The sequence below is a fragment of the Capricornis sumatraensis genome, chromosome 2 (genome assembly GCF_032405125.1).
Source record: "Capricornis sumatraensis isolate serow.1 chromosome 2, serow.2, whole genome shotgun sequence".
Classification (NCBI taxonomy): domain Eukaryota; kingdom Metazoa; phylum Chordata; class Mammalia; order Artiodactyla; family Bovidae; genus Capricornis; species Capricornis sumatraensis.
Window position 1 is genome coordinate 33,294,412 of NC_091070.1, and position 18,998 is coordinate 33,313,409.

The window sequence follows — 18,998 nt, forward strand, 5'->3', positions numbered from 1 at the left end:
ATCTCAGTCAATGCGGCGAAATGCTTTTTGAACTTCCTGTAGTGCAAGGATTTGTCAGATGCTAAAAGCTATACAAAGACACAGTTCTAATGTTGCTTACATTGAGCAGGGCAGGATAAACTATGTAAGTCACAGCAGTGTGTGGCAGACTGTAATACAATGCTGCTGCTGCTGCTGCTGCTGCTGCTGCTAAGTCGCTTCAGTCTTGTATGACTGTGCGATCCCATAGACGGCAGCCCACCAGGCTCCACCGTCCCTGGGATTCTCCAGGCAAGAACACTGGAGTGGGTTGCCATTTCCTTTTCCAATGTATGAAAAGTGAAAAGGGAAAGTGAAGTCACTCAGTCGTGTCTGACTCTTTGCGACCCCATGGACTGCAGCCTACCAGGCTCTTCCGCCCTTGGGATTTTCCAGGCAAGAGTACTGGAGTGGGTTGCCATTGCCTTTGCTATAAGTTATTAAATGCCAAGGGGGCAGAAATGGAAATGACGGCAATTCTGCTTGAGACAGTTGAGTAATGTAAAGTTTGGAAAAGAAAATAAGCCTTATCAATAAGCCTGGAAAGGAATAGATTCATAAGAAATTTTTTCTTTTGTTTTTGGCCTTTTGGGTTTACTGATATTAATAAGATAATAATGACCTCTTCCCTAAATTCTAGTCTCATTAGTTCAGTTGCCTCCTTGACTTCTCTCATCTGTTCTGTGTACATCTCAAATTTAATATATCCAAAATGAAACTCTTTATCTTCCATCTAAACTTCTTCCTTTCCCATTATTTCTCATGTTTTTAAAAGGCATTGCTATTTACTATTTGCTGAAGCCCCAAACCCAGGAGTTGCCATAATTATTCTTTTCATCAAACCTGAAAACCAGTCTGTCAGTGAATCCTGTCTATATACTGTCAAACATAACTCAAATTCTCCTACTTTTCTCCATCTCCATTGATGCCAACCTAATTTAAACATCATGATCGCCGTCTGCTCCTAACTGGTCTCTCTGTACGTTCTTACCTTTCCAAATAACTGACTCCATGTAACAGTCATGGTATAAATTTAAGGGTCTTAAATTTTTTTTTGTTTAAGACATTTTAGTGGTTTCCTATTACACTTAGGGGGAAAACAGCAACAAACTCTTTACAAAAGCATAATTTTGATCTGGCCTCCTCTTATATATTCATCCTCTTCTCATCTGCATTTCCCTTCACTGCCGCAGCCACTCTGGCCTTTATTCTTTTTCCTTACTCAGGTTCTTTGCACTTGGTGTTCCCCCTTCCTGACCCCCATTTCTTTTTCTTCAGCTCTTCTCATGTCTGGCTTTTCAGCCTTTTGATCTTAACTAAGGTGCCACATTTTTAGGGAGTCTTTTGCAGATGGACCTAGCTAAAGTGACCCACTTCTCCCAGCCTAGTTACTCATTATTTCATCATTGAATTAACTTTTTTCGTAGCACTTGTTACAATAAAATTTTCATCCATTGGTATTTGCCTCACTCATTGAACATATACTTAAGTGTTTATGAACTTACATTCTTATGGAAAAGATTGACAAATGACTAGTAAGTACAGTGAATAAAAATAATATTGAGTAAGAAATAGAGAATAGTAATGGGAGGTAGAATGGGGAATTCAGGGGGAAGAGGGCTTTTTTAGAAAGGATGGTCAGAGAAGGGCTCTGAGGAGACATGAATCAGCTGAATGAAGTGAAGGAATAAATTGAATATTTGGAGAAAGAGTATTTTAAGCAGAGAGAATAGCATGTAAGTTCAAGTGGTTAGGAATCTTATTTGTCTTAATTGCATTATAGTCTAGCACCTAGAAAGCTAGTGGAGGTGATGGAATTCCAGCTGAGCTAGTTCAGATCCTAAGGGATGATGCTGTTAAAGTGCTGTACTCAATATGCCAGCAAATTTGGAAAATTCAGCAATTTTTGAAAATTCAGGCCACAGGACTGGAAAAGGTCAGTTTTCATCCCAATCCCAAAGAAAGGCAATGCCAAAGAATGTAAACTACTACACAATCGCACATGCTAGCAAAGAAATGCTCAAAATTCTCCAAGGGAGGCATTAACAGTACGTGAACCGAGAACCTCCACATGTACAAGCTGGATTTAGAAAAGGCAGAGGAACCAGAAATCAAATTGCCAACATCTGTTGGATCATAGAAAAAGCAAGAGAATTCCAGAAAAACATCTACTTCTCCTTCATTGACTACATTGAAGCCTTTTTACTGTATGGATCACAACAAACTGGAAAATTCTGAAAGAGATGGGAATACCAGACCACCTTACCTGCCTCCTGAGGAATCTGTATGCAGGTCAAGAAGCAACAGTTAGAACTGGACATGGAACAATGGACTGGTTCAAAATTGGGAAAGGAGTGTGTCAAGGCTGTATGTTGTCACCTTGCTTATTTAACTTACATACAGAGTACATTATGTAAATTGATGGGCTGGATGAAACAGAAGCTGAAATCAAGTTTGCAAAGATAAATATCAATAACCTCAGATATACAGATGACACCACCCTTATGGCAGAAAACGAAGAGAAACTAAAGAGCCTCATGATGAGAATGAAAGAGTGAAAAAGCTAGCTTAAAACTCAACATTCAAAAAACTAAGATCATGGCATCCGGTCCCATCACTTCATGGCACATAGATGGGGAAACAGTGGAAACAGTGACAGACTTTATTTTCTTGGGCTCCAAAATCACTGCAGATGGTGACTGCAGCCATGAAATTAAAGGACACTTGTTCCTTGGAAGAAAAGCTATGACCAACCTAGATAGCATATTAAAAAGCAGAGATATTGCTTTACCGACAAAGATCCATCTAGTCAAAACTATGGTTTTTTGAGTAGTCGTGTATGAACATGAGAGTTGGACTATAAGAAAGCTGAGCACCGAAGAATTGATGCTTTTGAACCATCGTGTTGGAGAAGAGTCTTGAGAGTCCCTTGGACTGCAAGGAGATCCAGCCAGTCAATCCTAAAGGAAATCAGTTCTGAGTATTCATTGGAAGGACCATGCTGTAGCCGAAGCTTCAATACTTGGCCACCAGATGCAGAGAACTGACTCATCGAAAATGTCCTTGATGGTGGGAAAGATTGAAGCCAGGAGGAGAAGGGGATGACAGAGGATGAGATGGTTGGATGACAATACCAACTTGATGGACATGAGTTTGAGCAAGCTCCAGGAGTTGGTGATGGACAGGGAATCCGGGTATGCTGCAGTCCATGAGGTCACAAAGAGTTGGACATGACTGGCGACTGCATTGAATTGAACTGAAGCTACTAGAAAGCACATAGCACATGCTCAAAAGTGTTTGTGTGTAACATCTTTCTTTAAAGTTTCTAAGGTTGAAGTGAAATTACCTATAATTCAATAACCTTGCGGTTTATATTCCCCCTGCCCCGCTTTTTTATTATTATTATTTTAACCTAGTTGCTCTCAGGATGTGCATAAACATTTGTAGCCTGCTTGCCTCCCCTTCCGCCTTATAGCAGAACTGACATCAAGTATTTAACATTTGCAATTTGGAGATAACCTATTGTGGTCATTTATATTGAGATAATATCTACCTCAAAGGTATGAAGATTAATGAAGACAGTAAAGTAACAAATTTGATTCCATATGGTATGAAGGATTTGTTCTTTAGTATGGAAACCTAGCATCTTCATTTTAATAGCAGTATTCATAATTTGGAAGGGCTTAGGAAATTTTCTGGTAGGATGAGAATATGCCTTCTATTCCTATGCATTTTCTATGTGGCTGTAGTGAACTCTGTAGAACTGACTGTGTTTTCTTTCTTTTGAATTATTTTCTCTGGATAAAATTCTGAAACTAAAATTACCAGATCAAAGTGTGTTGCAAATTTTTAAAATTTCTGTACATATAAACAAACTGTTTTCCTAAGGATTTTTTTCCCCACTAATCTATACTGCTACTGGCATATATGCTTATACCCATTTTTCTACACTCACTGAATTTTCTATAAGAACTGTAATAATTTAGTAATATAAAGACATACATAACTGTTGCCTTTCATGTCTTTCATTGGGTGTGTTGACTACTTTTTTCTCTTGTGAGTTTGTGTTGGAGGCTTTAGTTTTGTTGCCAGTTGTGATTTTGTCATTTGTGGGAAAATAAAAATTTGTTTTAAAACTTTGGGGAAAAAATCATCCTTCTGTAAAGAACTCTAGGTATTAAACTTTTAATTCTCATTTTCTCTGAATATTTCTCCTGGCCCTGTATACCTTTTAATTTTAGCTAGGAACATAAATGTCTATGGTTAGTAGGCACCTTGGAATTTAACTATTACTCTTTTGCAAAAGAGGAAACTAAAATCTGAAGAGGTCAGCTGTTTGCTTTGCAGTCACAATGTGAAGTGGCTTGAATACAATGCTGAAAATCAGGAATTTATTTTGTTGACAGTGAGGAGTCTTTGAATATCTTTGAGGAAATGGTAGATAGAAAACATAGTGAAATATGTCAAGTACCTTACTCTGGCAACAAGATATAGCGTAAAAGATAAGGAAATTTGAACTAATAAGAAAATTATTTTAACTGTTAGCAGAGGTAATGAGGCCTGGTTATAAGAAAAAATGGTATTAACAGAAGTATGTTCATGGTTCATGTGAATCTTTAGGCACAAGAAGATGGGGAAGGAGAAAATATAGTCCAGGATGATTCACTTACAAGTTTAGTTTTTGATTTATCTCAGCAAACAATGAAGACTTGAGTATATGGTGAAAATTTGGCATTAAAACTTTGTTATCAATGAGCTTAATTTTACGCTTTTTGTCCACAAAAAGTATTGCTGACTTATTGAAACAGCAGTTCTTTTTAATGCATGTTATATAACCACATTCTTTTTTTCTGTTGCCTAGATGAATTTCTTTAATATGATTCTAACATATACATGCCTTCCAACTTTAGGAATTCCTTCTTCAGATTCTAAGAATGCAAATCTCTATTTTTTGGATGTTGTGCACCAGGCCAATACTATTTTTCATCTTTTTGACAAGCAGTTTAATGATCACCTTATGCCACTAATAAGGTTAGTCAAATTGTCTGATTTTCATTGGTATTTCAAAGAATATTATAATATTCTACTTTATGTTAAATTTTAAAGGTAATAGCTGTTCACTGAAACATCAAACAGGGCAGGAGGGTGTGAAATAAGCAACCTAGTCGCTCTCAGGGTGTATGTAAGCATTTGTAACCTGCTTCTTCCTTCCCCTTCCTCTCTCACAGCAGAAATTTGACATCAAGTATTTAACATTTACCATTTGCAAATAATGAAATGTGGTAATTCGTGTGGAAATAATATCTAGCTCAAAGATGTGAAGTTTGAAGAAAATTTTTGAAAAGTAACATAAACTCTTCTTCCTTGCCTTCTATATTCTCTTCCTTCTGTGGTATTAATTTTGTTTTATTTGGAAATACTGTGTCATAAACCTAAATTTGTATGAAAGGTGACTTCTAGCTTGTTCCCACTTTTTATAATGAAAAGATGTACAGTAACAATTTCATGCCATCAGTAGGACAAGTTTTGATGAGATATTAAATAAGATTTTTGTGAACTTTTGAAGCATATGAGAATTATGTAAAATAGTGTATATGTGAGCATGTTTTACAAAACTCTATGTGTAGTACTGTCATTAAAGATGAAAAATATTCATATAAAAGAAAATTCTAGACATTTTTTATAAACATTGATAATACCAAGAAATTATTAATCTAGGAATGATCTCAAAGATACAGATTACTTGTGATCTCTGAATCACATTTTGAAAGGAAATTTACTTTTTAACGAGCTCTAATGCCAACATCCACTAGATCATCGAAAAAGCAAGAGAGTTCCAGAAAAACATCTATTTCTGCTTTATTGACTATGCCAAAGCCTTTGACTGTGTGGATCATAATAAACTGTGGAAAATTCTGAAAGAGATAGGAATACCAGACCACCTGACCTGCCTCTTGAGAAACCTATATGCAGGTCAGGAAGCAACAGTTAGAACTGGACATGGAACAACAGACTGGTTCCAAATAGGAAAAGGAGTACGTCAAGGCTGTATATTGTCACCCTGCTTATTTAACTTATATGCAGAGTATATCATGAGAAACACTGGGCTGGAAGAAGCACAAGCTGGAATCAAGATTGCTGGGAGAAATAGCAATAACCTCAGATATGCAGATGACACCACCCTTATGGCAGAAAGTGAAGAGGAGCTAAAGAACCTCTTGATGAAAGTGAAAGAGGAGAGTGAAAAAGTTGGCTTAAAGCTCAACATTCAGGAAACGAAGATCGTGGCATCTGGTCCCATCACTTCATGGCAAATAGACGGGGAAACAGTGGAAACAGTGTCAGACTTTATTTCTGGGGGCTCCAAAATCACTGCAGATGGTGACTGCAGCCATGAAATTAAAAGACGTTTACTCCTTGGAAGGAAAGTTATGACCAACCTAGATAGTATATTCAAAAGCAGAGACTTTACTTTGCCAACAGAGGTCCGTCTAATCAAGGCTATGGTTTTTCCAGTGGTCATGTATGGATGTGAGAGTTGGACTGTGAAGAAGGCTGAGCGCCGAAGAATTGATGCGTTTGAACTGTGGTGTTGGAGAGGACTCTTGAGAGAGTCCCTTGGACTGCAAGGAGATCCAATCAGTCCATTCTGAAGGAGATCAGTCCTGGGTGTTCATTGAAAGGACTGATGCTAAAGCTGAAACTGTAATACTTTGGCCACCTCATGTGAAGAGTTGACTCATTGGAAAAGACTCTGATGCTGGGAGGGATTGGGGGCAGGGGGAAAAGGGGACGACAGAGGATGAAATGGCTGGATGACATCACCGACTTGATGGATGGACATGAGTTTGAGTGAACTCCGGGAGTTGGTGATGGACAGGGAGACCTGACGTGCTGCGATTCATGGGGTCACAAAGAGTCGGACACGACTGAGTGACTGAACTGAACTGAACTGAATACCACATAGCGAAGAATTCACGTATAACTATTAAGATTGCATATTCTTTAGTATTTTGGGTGTTATTTGACATTTAGGTAAAATTCAGAAGGTGAATATGACTACCAAGATGTTGGTGTTTGTTTTTTAATATAAGAAAGCTAAATACAACTGGATTGAGTGTTGGTCTACAAATTTTAATTAATATAATTTACTATAGTTTCAAGAAGCTGTTATTTTTCTTACTGTTAACACCAGAAATTTAATTAAAAAGGAAACCAAATAATTCCAAAATCATGTTTATGTTCTAAAGGGATAGCTCCTCAGAGATGAAAATAAAAAATCTAAATCCTCCTGTTTTAAATCATAAATTTTTCCTATCATGACTATTGTAATGAATTGAGCGTAGTGAATACTAAATAATCACTGTTTATATCCTTCTTGGATTTGGAAGCAAGTTAAAATTATGTGTGTGTATGTGTGTCTAGGTATGTAACAATAAGCAGGAATTGTGAAAACTTTTAGAATTCTAAGGTTACTAATATGATTTTTATTCCTCCTTTAAACATTCAATAGCTCCTCTCCTAAATTATCAGAATGCCTTCAGAAAAAAAAAGAAATAATTGAACAGATGGAGATGAAATTGGATACCGGCATTGACAGGCAAGTTTTTAGTTTTACTATTTCTCTTGCATTTTTTTATTTGTAAAAACACCATTATGACAACATGAAAATTATTTTCAAACAAGACAAAAGTCTATTTGAATTCCACTATCCTGCTATAATGTTTGATTTTATTTGTACATATTTATTTCATCCTAATAATGTTATTTTATTGGATTCCAGAATTATTATTTATGGAAGTCAGCAGGTTTAGATTAACTTTAGACCAATTCTATTTGAAAATCTTTTTTTTTTTTTCTTTTGGCAAATGCTGCTGTAGACACTGTCTCTCTCTGTCCCCATCCTCCCTCTCTCTCCTCCTCTCTCCCTGCCTCCCTCCCTTCCCTTTCCCTCTTCCTCTTCCTCTCTCCAGACTCCTTAAAAATGGTATGTAACCCGGAAGATTTCAGGCTTATATCTGAAATGCATTAAATTAACATACCAATTTTTAAAAGTAACTTCCATTGAGTGAAAACCCTACATTCGAAAAATTTTTTTGATGTTTATTTTAGTTAATTACCTGTTCATAATATGGAGCGGTGGATTCTGTCTTTTGAGATGATAGTGGACATATGTTACTGATGATAATCATCTGTTTATCAAGCATTTATCAGGCATTTGCTATATGCTTTGCACAATACAAGGATCTTTACCTGTATAATTTCATTCGCCTGCAATGCAGGAAACCCAGGTTTGGTCCCTGGGTTAGGAAGATCCCCCGGAGAAGGAAATGGCAAACCACTCCAATATTGTTGCCTGAGAAATCCCATGGACAGAGGAGCCTGGAGAGCTGCAGTCCATGGTTTACAAAGAGTTGGACACAACTGGGCGATTATTACTTTCACTGGCAACAGTACAAGGATCTTTACCTGTATAATTTCATTTAAGTAAGAAATACCATTTCCATTTTACAGATGAGGAAGTGAAGGCTTAAAGAAATGAAGTAGTTTGCTAGAGATCATACAGTTAATGCTGGTAGAACTGGAACTCAAATTCTAAAGCCCATGCTACCAGGTTTGGGCATATTTTTACTTCCTGTAATTCTTTTTTCTCTTCCATTCAAGAAGACATATACAAATAGAAGTTACTTATAGGAACTTTAGCTCTAAATATCTTTGTCTTTTGCCAGTCTATCCTTTCCAGCTTTGTTTGTTTCTTGCCAATCTGTCCTTTCCCAGCTTTGTTTTATTCACTGTTAACACTTAGATTGCTTGTTCCATATCTTTAATTACTCCCTCATAATTACCCTAAAATTTATTTCCTTTGATCATAACTATCTTACAGATCCTAAACTCTGGATTAATGCAGATTCTGTTATTCTGATAACTGGATGGTTCATTGCTGTTGGAGAATGTCGCAAAACTCAGACATTGTTTGTGCCATTACAGACTCATACTTCATTTCTCAACTGGGCCTCAGTACCACTTATTCAGCCTCCTGCTTATCCTTAGACTGTGAAACTCGGGTTCTTCTCACCTGTTCTTCCAAACTTTGGCCATTCCTTATAAGTTCTTCTTTCTTACTCCCTTCCTAAGCATTCTCCAAATATACTTGTGAAGGAAATGAATTAGTGACAGTCTTCTAAGATCTTTAAGATTTCCTTAAATAAAGCAATGGACAAATGAATCTTTGCCCTGTGTTTTGAGCAGGAAGCTAATAAAATTAAGATCTCTTTGCTATCAAGAGCTAGAATTTACTTGTTTTAAAATCTGAAGTATACCAATAGTAAAATAGTTTTATGGTGACATGAAATTAAATGATTTAAATTTAATTTAGTATAAATAATATAAATTAAAGTAAATTAAATGGATCAAATACATGGTATTCTCAATTCTGTAGGACATTAAATTGTATGATTGGACAAATGAAGCATATCTTGGCTGCAGAACAAAAGAAAACAGATTTTAAGCCAGAAGATGAAAACAATGTTTTGATTCAGTATACTAATGTGAGTAAAATGATTTAATATGCTAGTAAGAATATCTGCTTTATTTGTATTCTTATTAACATTTCATTGATGTATCTTATTATGCTCCAAGTGTTTTTTTTTTATTCTTAGAGATTAATGAGAATTTATATGTATTTTCTCCTTAGCTAAGCTGATACATATTTCTGTGTAATAAGTGTAGAAAAAATTTTACAGGCCTGTGTTAAAGTCTGTGCTTACGTAAGAAAACAAGTGGAGAAGATTAAAAATTCCATGGATGGGAAGAATGTGGATACAGTTTTGATGGAACTTGGAGTACGTTTTCATCGACTTATTTATGAGCATCTTCAACAATATTCCTATAGCTGTATGGGTGGCATGTTAGCAATTTGTGACGTAGCTGAGTATAGGAGGTGTGCCAAAGACTTCAAGGTATGTATTCACAAATATCAAACTTGTAAATAAGTTCAAGAACATAAGTCAGATCGTAAAAATGTATACTGACATAACCATTAGCGGAAAGTTTATAACTTTTGTTGATACTGTAATGAGACAGATCTGACATTTCCTAAATGAAAAAGTATTACTCCAGTCAGTATTAACGCATTTTTGCTTTGAGCTTTTAGAAAATGCCATATTTTAGTTCCATAGTCCAGATGACCTTATTAATGCCCATAACTAATGCTGTATATCATATATCAAGAAAATATGTTCTTTCTTCATGTATATCTCTCTGAAATTAGTTTCCATCCAGTGTTTAAATTATTTAAAAAAGCTGTAAATTAATGATAACTAGTTCTATTTCACAAAAGTATAAATGATTATTACTGTTTGAGTAAATTGGCACAATATGAATCTTTTCAAAAAGATTATGTTGAGTTTATATAATGTCTGAAATATTTGAGTTTTTTAACACTTTGGTAGCTTTTAAAAATTCTAACATTGAACTCTTTAACATTAGTTAATTCCTGACAGTACATAAGTGAGAAGAATTTACAAACTGATTATAAAACTAGAAATATTTTTTTCCTTCTCTTATCTCAATTCAGATTCCTCTGGTATTACAGCTTTTTGATACTCTGCATGCACTTTGCAATCTTCTGGTAGTAAACCCAGATAATTTAAAGCAAGTCTGCTCAGGAGAACAACTTGCTAATCTGGACAAGAACATTCTTCACTCCTTCGTACAACTTCGTGCTGACTATAGATCTGCCCGCCTTGCTCGACATTTTAGCTGAGGTTGAATTTACAAGGGAAATGTGTTGTACTCCAGCAAGCCTTGGTTGAAAGAAAGCACAGAAGGTTTCTTATGACACAGCCAACATTTTATTGAAAAATGACTGTTTGGAAAAACAGCAGCCATACTTACCCTTGAGGATTTATTTGAAATTTGGACAATACTAAGAATATTTTGGTTTTTCCTTAAAAGTTTTAATTCCATTTCTGGACTTATATAAATCTCAAACTCTGTGAAGCTATATGTCATTGTTTTCATCCTGGAAAATGTTGATGTCAGTTGTTACCAGTATTCCAGTTCATGTTCTTTAACATAGTCCATTGGGAAATTTCAGCTTCCTGTTTTGCACTAATGATGGGTAAAATACAGCAAGACTCATTTATTATTTATCAATTTTCAATGACCTTTTCAGCAGTGGTAATTGTTAATCAGATTATTTTTAAGTTTTCCTGGAGAACTTTTTACCTTATTTCAAAGGTTGAAAATTGGGCATAATTTCTGTAGTTGGTTCATTGAATTTTTTCTGAGGTACAACAGTAATACTATTCCAAAAAAATGTTATAAAGAAAACTAAAATGAAATACATTTTATGTAGGTATTAGCAGTGTGGATCAAAATACATCTGCTTTCTGGGTAAAAGGAAAAAAAAAGTTTACAATTTCTTATTTGGTAAACAGATTTTAAGCCAATACTAGCAAGAAGTTAATAAAGCTACCTTATTTTATATTTCTTTTAAGATAAAGTAGAGGATGTTAACTGAAGGCCATATTTATTCATTATTTTAATATTATAAGGGAAGTAAAAAAGTGAGGTATAGACTAAATGGTGCATGTGAGAATTATTGGCAGTGTTTAGCAGCAATGCAATCCTTTAAGATTTTTATCCTTATGCTAAACTGAAATAAGATGGAATGGCTAAACATGCAGGTAGTCTTCCATTTTAAGAGGAATTGGGAATTGATAGTCAGCATTATATTCTCATCCAGAGATGAACTTTGTAAGGACTAGTAGTTTTTAAATATATAGTGTCTGTCATTATCTTTTTCAAGGCGTTTCTGAAGTGATTCCTACTGAGTGTAGTTAATTGAATTGGCTTAATATGGTGACATAATAAATCACTTATAAAATTTTAAATATCAAGTGGAAATTTAAAAAAATTATTAACTATAAACTTTCTCTGCAAGAATGCATTCTTAGCTGTATGTAGTGTTTCAGCTTCCATTGTATTATTCATAGTCTTCCAGGAACAGATAAACTTCAATGTTTGACTCATTTTTGGCTTTTCTTTTTCCTCTAATGTAGGCTTTTTGGCCTAATTTTGGAAAACTACATTTAAGAATATGTTTCTGAATGTTCAACTTTACCAAAACTTCCAGGTCCAGAGTGAGCTAGCTACTGTTTAAGTTACTTTTAACTGAATTTTCTTCATTTTCTGTTTAGCCCAGTGTTATCTAGGTAAGCAAGAGAAATAAACTATGCCAACATTTATCAAAGCATTTTAGGAAATTGTGGCAGCTTTGGAAGGCTGTCTAGTTTTCTATTCCTTAGCCAAAGGAAAGCCAGAACAGGTTTTGGATATTAGAGAAAGTCACATGCTTGCCATTTTAGAAAGCTCTGATGTGAATTCAAATTATACCTCTGTTACTTAAAGCCAACAATTTTAAAGCAGTAGTTTTACTGGCCATTTGAACTTTGTACACAGTGTCAATTTGTTTTTAAAAAAAAAAGGGGGAAAAATATCAAATAAAACATGAGAGAACATTATAAGACTTCCACATCAGAGAAGTGTTTCAGATTATTTTGTTTGGATTAATTTTTAAAATGTAAAGCATATATTTGTTGCGTAGCTATTTTGTTAATTTTTATTTTTATATTTGAGTTATGTGCAATATTTTCCATTATGACCATTGACAGGACACTAACAAAGAAAACTCATAAGTGAATACTTAATTTAGAAGTGTTAACATTATTGCTCAATAAACAAATTCCCTGCAGTTGTTTTTTTATTTCACTCCATTTTTACATTTTGAAGACATCATACTGAATTTTATAAATTATTTTTTATTGAATTTTTAAGATGTTCCTTATTTTTCATGGTATAGGTCTTCTTACTTCCTTTTTAAGCAGAAAAATACTTGACTATATAATCAAAATTAGAAACAAAAAATTTCTCTAAGAAAAAAGTTTATTGTATAAAACAGTGTGCATTCTTTGGATTTGTTATATTTGATTTTTAAAGTAGTTTTCATATTAGTGGACAGTATGAAATTTTGTCCCAAATATATATGACTCAAAAGAGATGATAGATAAGTAAACATATGCATATGGTAAAATTTTAGGTAGTGATAAAGGAGCTTTATACATTAGTAACTTTAGCCAACATTTGAATAAGGAGAATCTTCATAATTTTCCAGTTTCACATGAGCTAACATGCAATGTTTAGAAAATATTTTGAAATTAAAAATATGCTGTTAAACACTGCATTTTTAGAATATGCAGAAACACTCAAGAAAAAGCTTGAGTGTATTATGTTTTCATAAAATGATACAGAAAGTGAAATATAGAATACAGGTGATATTGAAAACAGCAGCTAACCAAAGTAGATGAATACTTCTTATGAGGAATTATTACATAATGGCTGGATGCATCCTTAGACAGTTGGCCATCTGACTATTCTAAGACAATTATTAGTAGCCTCATTTTGAGTACCACCATTGTTGTAAATCCCTAGCATCTTTCTTCTTTTAAAGAGAGCTTCTAAGTAAGTTAATTTATGGTATAGTTTAGACTATCTCTTTTCTCTTTCACTTGAAATATTTCACATCATAAAATAATTATCACCTAGTAGACAGATTCAAAGTGGAGAATGTGCTGCTTCCTTAAAATGCCTTTTGCTCATCTATGATGATGAATATTTACATCTAGTTAGATAAAGAGATTTTTGTTCCTGAAATGCCAGAAAACCTGTTAAGGTGGTCATATTTATATATTACCTAAGGCATCCCATGGACAGAGGAGCCTGGTAGGCTGCAGTCCATGGGGTCGCTAAGAGTTGGACACGACTGAGCGACTTCACTTTAACTTTTCACTTTCATGCATTGGAGAAGGAAATGACAACCCACTCCGGTATTCTTTCCTAGAGAATCCCAGGGATGGAGGAGCCTGGTGGGCTGCCGTCTATGGGGTCGCACAGAGTTGGACACGACTGAAGCGACTTAACAGCAGCAGCAGCAAGGCATGCTTGAACTGCATGTGAGAGTCAGGTATCCTGGGTGTGTAATTTGTTAGTGACTTCAAAACCTCCTATCTTGGAGTTTAGCTTTTTTTTAATGCAGAGATATTCTGTGTATTACTCTTATTTGCCCTTTGACTCAGAAGTGTGAGATGTTTTCTAGAAGCATAATTTCTAGTGAAGAATTTGACATACAAAGGCTTTCATCCATTTAGTTTAGCTATATTCAGTTCTCTGGTACTTCTCTTTGCTTGAGAAAGTCTGTCGTGAAATACATTGTGTACTTTGGAGGAAAAGAACCAGTCCATATTGTTACGTTAATTAATTCTACATAAAGTAAAAATGGCCTTTAAAAATTTTGATGCATAATAAAGATAATTATAGCTATATATTGACTTAAGTCCTGTGCACTGTGCTAAGCCCTTTGCATACGTTATTTCATTTGGTTTCAAAGCAGCCCTAAGAGCAGAGTACTGTTATCTCCATTTGAAGATACCCATTGCCCAGAAAGTTGTAAGTAGATCTGCTCAAGGTCTGCAGCTAAGTAAAAGGCTCAGATTGAAACCTGAATCATTCTCGCTATTTGTGCTTTATGCACTTTTCTCCTTATGTAACATTAAATAGGTCCTTTAGTTTGATGGGCTCATTAGTTTTGCTTAATCTTTCCTTTCATCCAATATTTGGTTCTCATTGTAGTGTTTAGATTATGAAGTTGAGATACAGAGCTAATTAATTTACTCTTAGACTTTTTTTTAATGTGTCCATTGTGTAGTCATACACAACCCTCAGTGTAGAAGAGAAATCTGACACATTAGAAAATAAGAATTTTAATTGGTGATTTGAAGCAGCTAGGTTGATAACCTTGGGCTTTAAAATTTTATAAGTGGTCATGCAATTTAATTGAATATTAAGTTTGTGCCTACTAGAAATCTTTCCTTTAAAAAGTTCTTTAGTAGTATTTTGTGTAGTCATAGTGCTACTTGAGTTATAATTTTTGCAATAGAAAGAATTCAGATATTTTGTGCCATGTTTTGTACCATAGGAGTAAACGACAATTCCACCTTTAAAGATAAGAAATCAGTATTTCTGCCTTCAGAAACAAACTATTTTAATGTCATAAGTTTGCCAATTCTGTTGATCATTTAGTGCATTGGTAGTTTTAAAATAGCTAATGCTAGAGTGAAAGCATAAGAGAAAAAAGTACTCAGTGTATTAGCAATAGGCTGTCATTTTCATGTAATCAAATATTGCATATTTAATGTTTTTAAAATTGCCTTAACTCTTAACTTTTATTCTTACTACTGATCAGTCTTTCTCTTTCCTAATTTAAGGGGAGAAACAACCCTCAGTGTAGAAGAGAAATCTGACACATTAGAAAATAAGAATTTTAATTGGTGATTTGAGGCAACTAGGTTGATAACCTTGGGCTTAACAAGACTGATATTTTTAAACAAGGCCCTGTGTGCTTTCGGGGCTTCCATTGTGGCTCATCTGGTAAAGAATCTGCCTGCAATGCGGGATACCTGGGTTCTATCCCTGGGTTGGGAATATCCAGTATCCTGGCCTGGAGAATTCCATGGACTGTCTAGTCCATGGGGTTGCAAAGAGTTGGACTTGACTGAGTGACTTTCACTTTCACTGTATACTTTTGGGCTTACCCTGGTGGCTCAGACAGTGAAGAAACTGCCTGTAATGTAGAAGACCTGGGTTTGATCCCTGGTTCAGGAAGATCCCCTGGAGAAGGAAATGGCAACCCACTCCAATATTCTTGCCTAGAGAATCCCATGGACAGAGGGCCCTGACAGGTTGCAGTCGATGGGGTCTCAGAGTCGGACATGACTAAGCGACAAACACTTTTTTCTCTGTATACTTGAACATTGTTATCTGGGAGGTAACGCTAAACTTTAGTTCTTAGGATTAATAACACTTTTGTGGGGGAGAGACAAGTAATTAACCATACTTGCTCATTTCCTAAGTGGTTTAGAAGGTTGCTATCTGCTTCACCGTACATACGAAGCCAATTGAAATATGAATATATCACAGTCATACTCCAAACAGCAAACAAGCTCAGAGGAAAGTCATTTATTCAGAAGGCATAGATTTGTGCTAGACAGCAGTGATGCATTACAAATATATAATTATTTTCACTAATATTTGAGCAGGTGGAATGGATTAGAACATGGTCAACATTATGCTGCTGATAACATGTATTTTTCTATATTAATATGTACTGTGCAACATGTATTAAAATTGTCAATAATTCATTTTAGCCGAGATACTAATATTTATATTACAGTGTTGAAGAGACAGTATCCAACTGAGCCACTTTTAATTTAAAAGTCTGAAACTGGAATTAAGTTTACTTTCAAAAACCACTTAAATTACTTTATAATCACTGGAAGGTCAATAAAACATAGAATTATCAGTGACTGGTCACTTAATAGGAAGAAGTATAGAAAGTTAAGAATAAGGATAAGAATCTGGAATAAGTTAAATTTCATTTATAGCTCAGATGAGTTACTTTTGTTTTCACCATTGGTAATCTTAAATGAAGGAAAATGTCTTTTTCCCAGAGCATCTTCACCTTAATAAACTAAGTCTGAAGATTAGATGGAACCAACTCCAAGGAATCTTCAGCGGTAGGCTTTCAGATTTTTTAGATTAAGTTTTGAGAGGTAGGAAGCCTTCTTGATTCCCCTGTAATCTTAGGTGCCTTGGAATGGGGCCACCCCTTTTTACCTATGTGTCATTTTAATCTTTATACTGTGGATAAAAATTTGGTTTGTTTGAACTCTGGCATTTTGTGTGGCAATCTATCAAACCTTCAGCTTTTTGCTATAGAGTAATTAGCCAAATAGAATCTGGGCAGTGCTGAACTAAAGGAAACTGTGACACTACCTCTTAAGCGTATTGTTTGCAAGTGCTGTGTGCTATTTAGAGGATTCACATAAAAATATATGAAAATACTTTATAAGGAATAATACTAAGTGCCTCTATATTAGGATTCTTCAGTAGAATGTATTTTCAGTTTTTTGCCACAAGGGGGAGGAGTTATTTTTATAGTAATACTTACAAACATTTTGTTCCATTAAAAAATAGAATTCACATAGCTTCTCTCTCTCACAGCACCTATGAACATGTCACTATCCTAACAGGAAGAGGGTGTGAGTATGTGTGTCTTCAAGATTCTGAAAATCCTATGTGAAAAGAATTATCTGAGTGAATTAATGACATAAAACTAAAACAGTTTTGAAGAACATGTATGTTCACAGTGGACCCAGGAGCTGGACAGAAGAGTTCATCATAATTAAAATTGTTTTTTAGGGTTATATATCTCCTAGAATTCCTTTATCAGCTCTTTAATAGGAATCTATTGATTAGTTTTCGGTTTTTAAGGAAAAAATTTTGAAACAATCTCTGACTTACAGAAAGGTTTTAAATATTGTACAAATAAAATTTTTCCACTTTGAGAGTAAGTTGCTGTCATGATGCCCCATTACCCTGTAATACTTTTTTATTTCCAACAAGAAGAAATTCTCCTATATAGTCATAATACAGTTATCAAAATCAGGAAATTAACATTGATATGTTACTCCCATCTAACCCTAAGACCCCTTTCAAGTTTCACTGATTGTCCCAATAATGATTTATATGGATCCACTTTAAAATCATGTGGTGTTTTAGGTTGTAATATCCCTACTTTCTTCCACTCTGGAATGGTTTCTTACTTAGTCTTTCCTTGATGTTTGCCACCCTTGACATTTCTGTAGATTATAAGCCAGTTATGTAAAATGTTCCTAAATTTGAATTTATTTCTTTGTGAATAGATTCCAGTTGTGCTTTTTTGGCAGGGATATTACAAAAGCAAGTCTGTGTTGTAATTGCAGCCTATGAGGTGGTGCACAATCTCAGTGCACCATTTCTGATAATACTCATTTTAATCACTTGCTTATGTTGCTACCTATCAGGGTTCTCTACTATAAAGTTACTTTTTCCCTTTGTAATAATTTTTTGAAACTATGTATATATCCTGCTCCTAATCAAAATTTCAGTGTGAATTAATGGTTTTCTGGTTAAAAGATTATAACCGGTTGCTTATTTTGAATCTCAAATTGTCTCACATTTGGTTAATGGGATCCCCTTCAAGTTGGCTCCTATCTCCTTTAGACATGTCATCATTTTTTAAGTGCTTTCTTACATTGGGCACACAGCTTTCTCCAAACTCATCCTGTATTTGCCTGCCCCATAGTTTGAATCAGCTGTTTCTTCATCTTTCTAGTGGAAATTGGTATTTAGAAACTACAATTTGTATATGAGATATGCTTATAATTGAGATGTCTGTGCCACCACTCCTCAGTGGATGGTGCTATGGGGCTTTGTGTGTGTATATACAGGTATGTTTTAAATTTACGTACACGTACACTCTCCTATGTGATGCCCTTTTTACCTCATTTGAGCTCCAGTACTCGTGTTGTGTTTCCTCCCCCATGCAAGAGGGGGGCTTCCTCACTTCACTCAGCCTCTGAGGCTTTGGCCATAGAACAAGGTAGGGGGAATGAAAACAGTCATTACAGAAAACATGTAAAGATATAAAAATTGTAAATAAAAATTGCTCATAATCGCTTTATTCAGAAACAATAAATTTTTGGTGTATTTTCTTTTATTGTAGTGATCAAATTAGTAACACTGAATTGAGAAGGGTAAAGTGTTTATGCCAAAAATATGAGACTTGTATTTATTTCGAAGGAATTGAACTGAAATCATGTCATATGTTTTTCTATAATACATGTCCTTGCTATTGTGAGCAGTTGTTAATTAATGATAAAGTACACCAGTGAAACCAATTCTGAGAATGGAAATCTGACCATTAAGGACTAAATACCAATAGGATATTTTTACTAATAAAATTAAAAAGAAAATAATTATACAATTATTGTGTAGGCTGATAAATAAAAATACATTTAAGTAAGATCAATTTTATATGA

General features: G+C 34.8%; 1 protein-coding gene across 1 annotated transcript in view; it reads left to right on the forward strand.

Moving 5' to 3' along the window:
• The window catches only part of EXOC5 (exocyst complex component 5), a 39,253-nt gene extending 26,505 nt beyond the window's left edge, over nt 1-12,748 (forward strand). Inside the window, exons 14-18 of the mRNA XM_068992249.1 lie at nt 4,929-5,049; nt 7,532-7,618; nt 9,458-9,566; nt 9,762-9,977; nt 10,595-12,748. Coding sequence (XP_068848350.1) covers nt 4,929-5,049; nt 7,532-7,618; nt 9,458-9,566; nt 9,762-9,977; nt 10,595-10,783 — 722 coding nt within the window. The 3' untranslated portion in view covers nt 10,784-12,748. The remainder of the gene's footprint in view (nt 1-4,928; nt 5,050-7,531; nt 7,619-9,457; nt 9,567-9,761; nt 9,978-10,594) is intronic.
• Nucleotides 12,749-18,998: the final 6,250 nt, after the last annotated feature.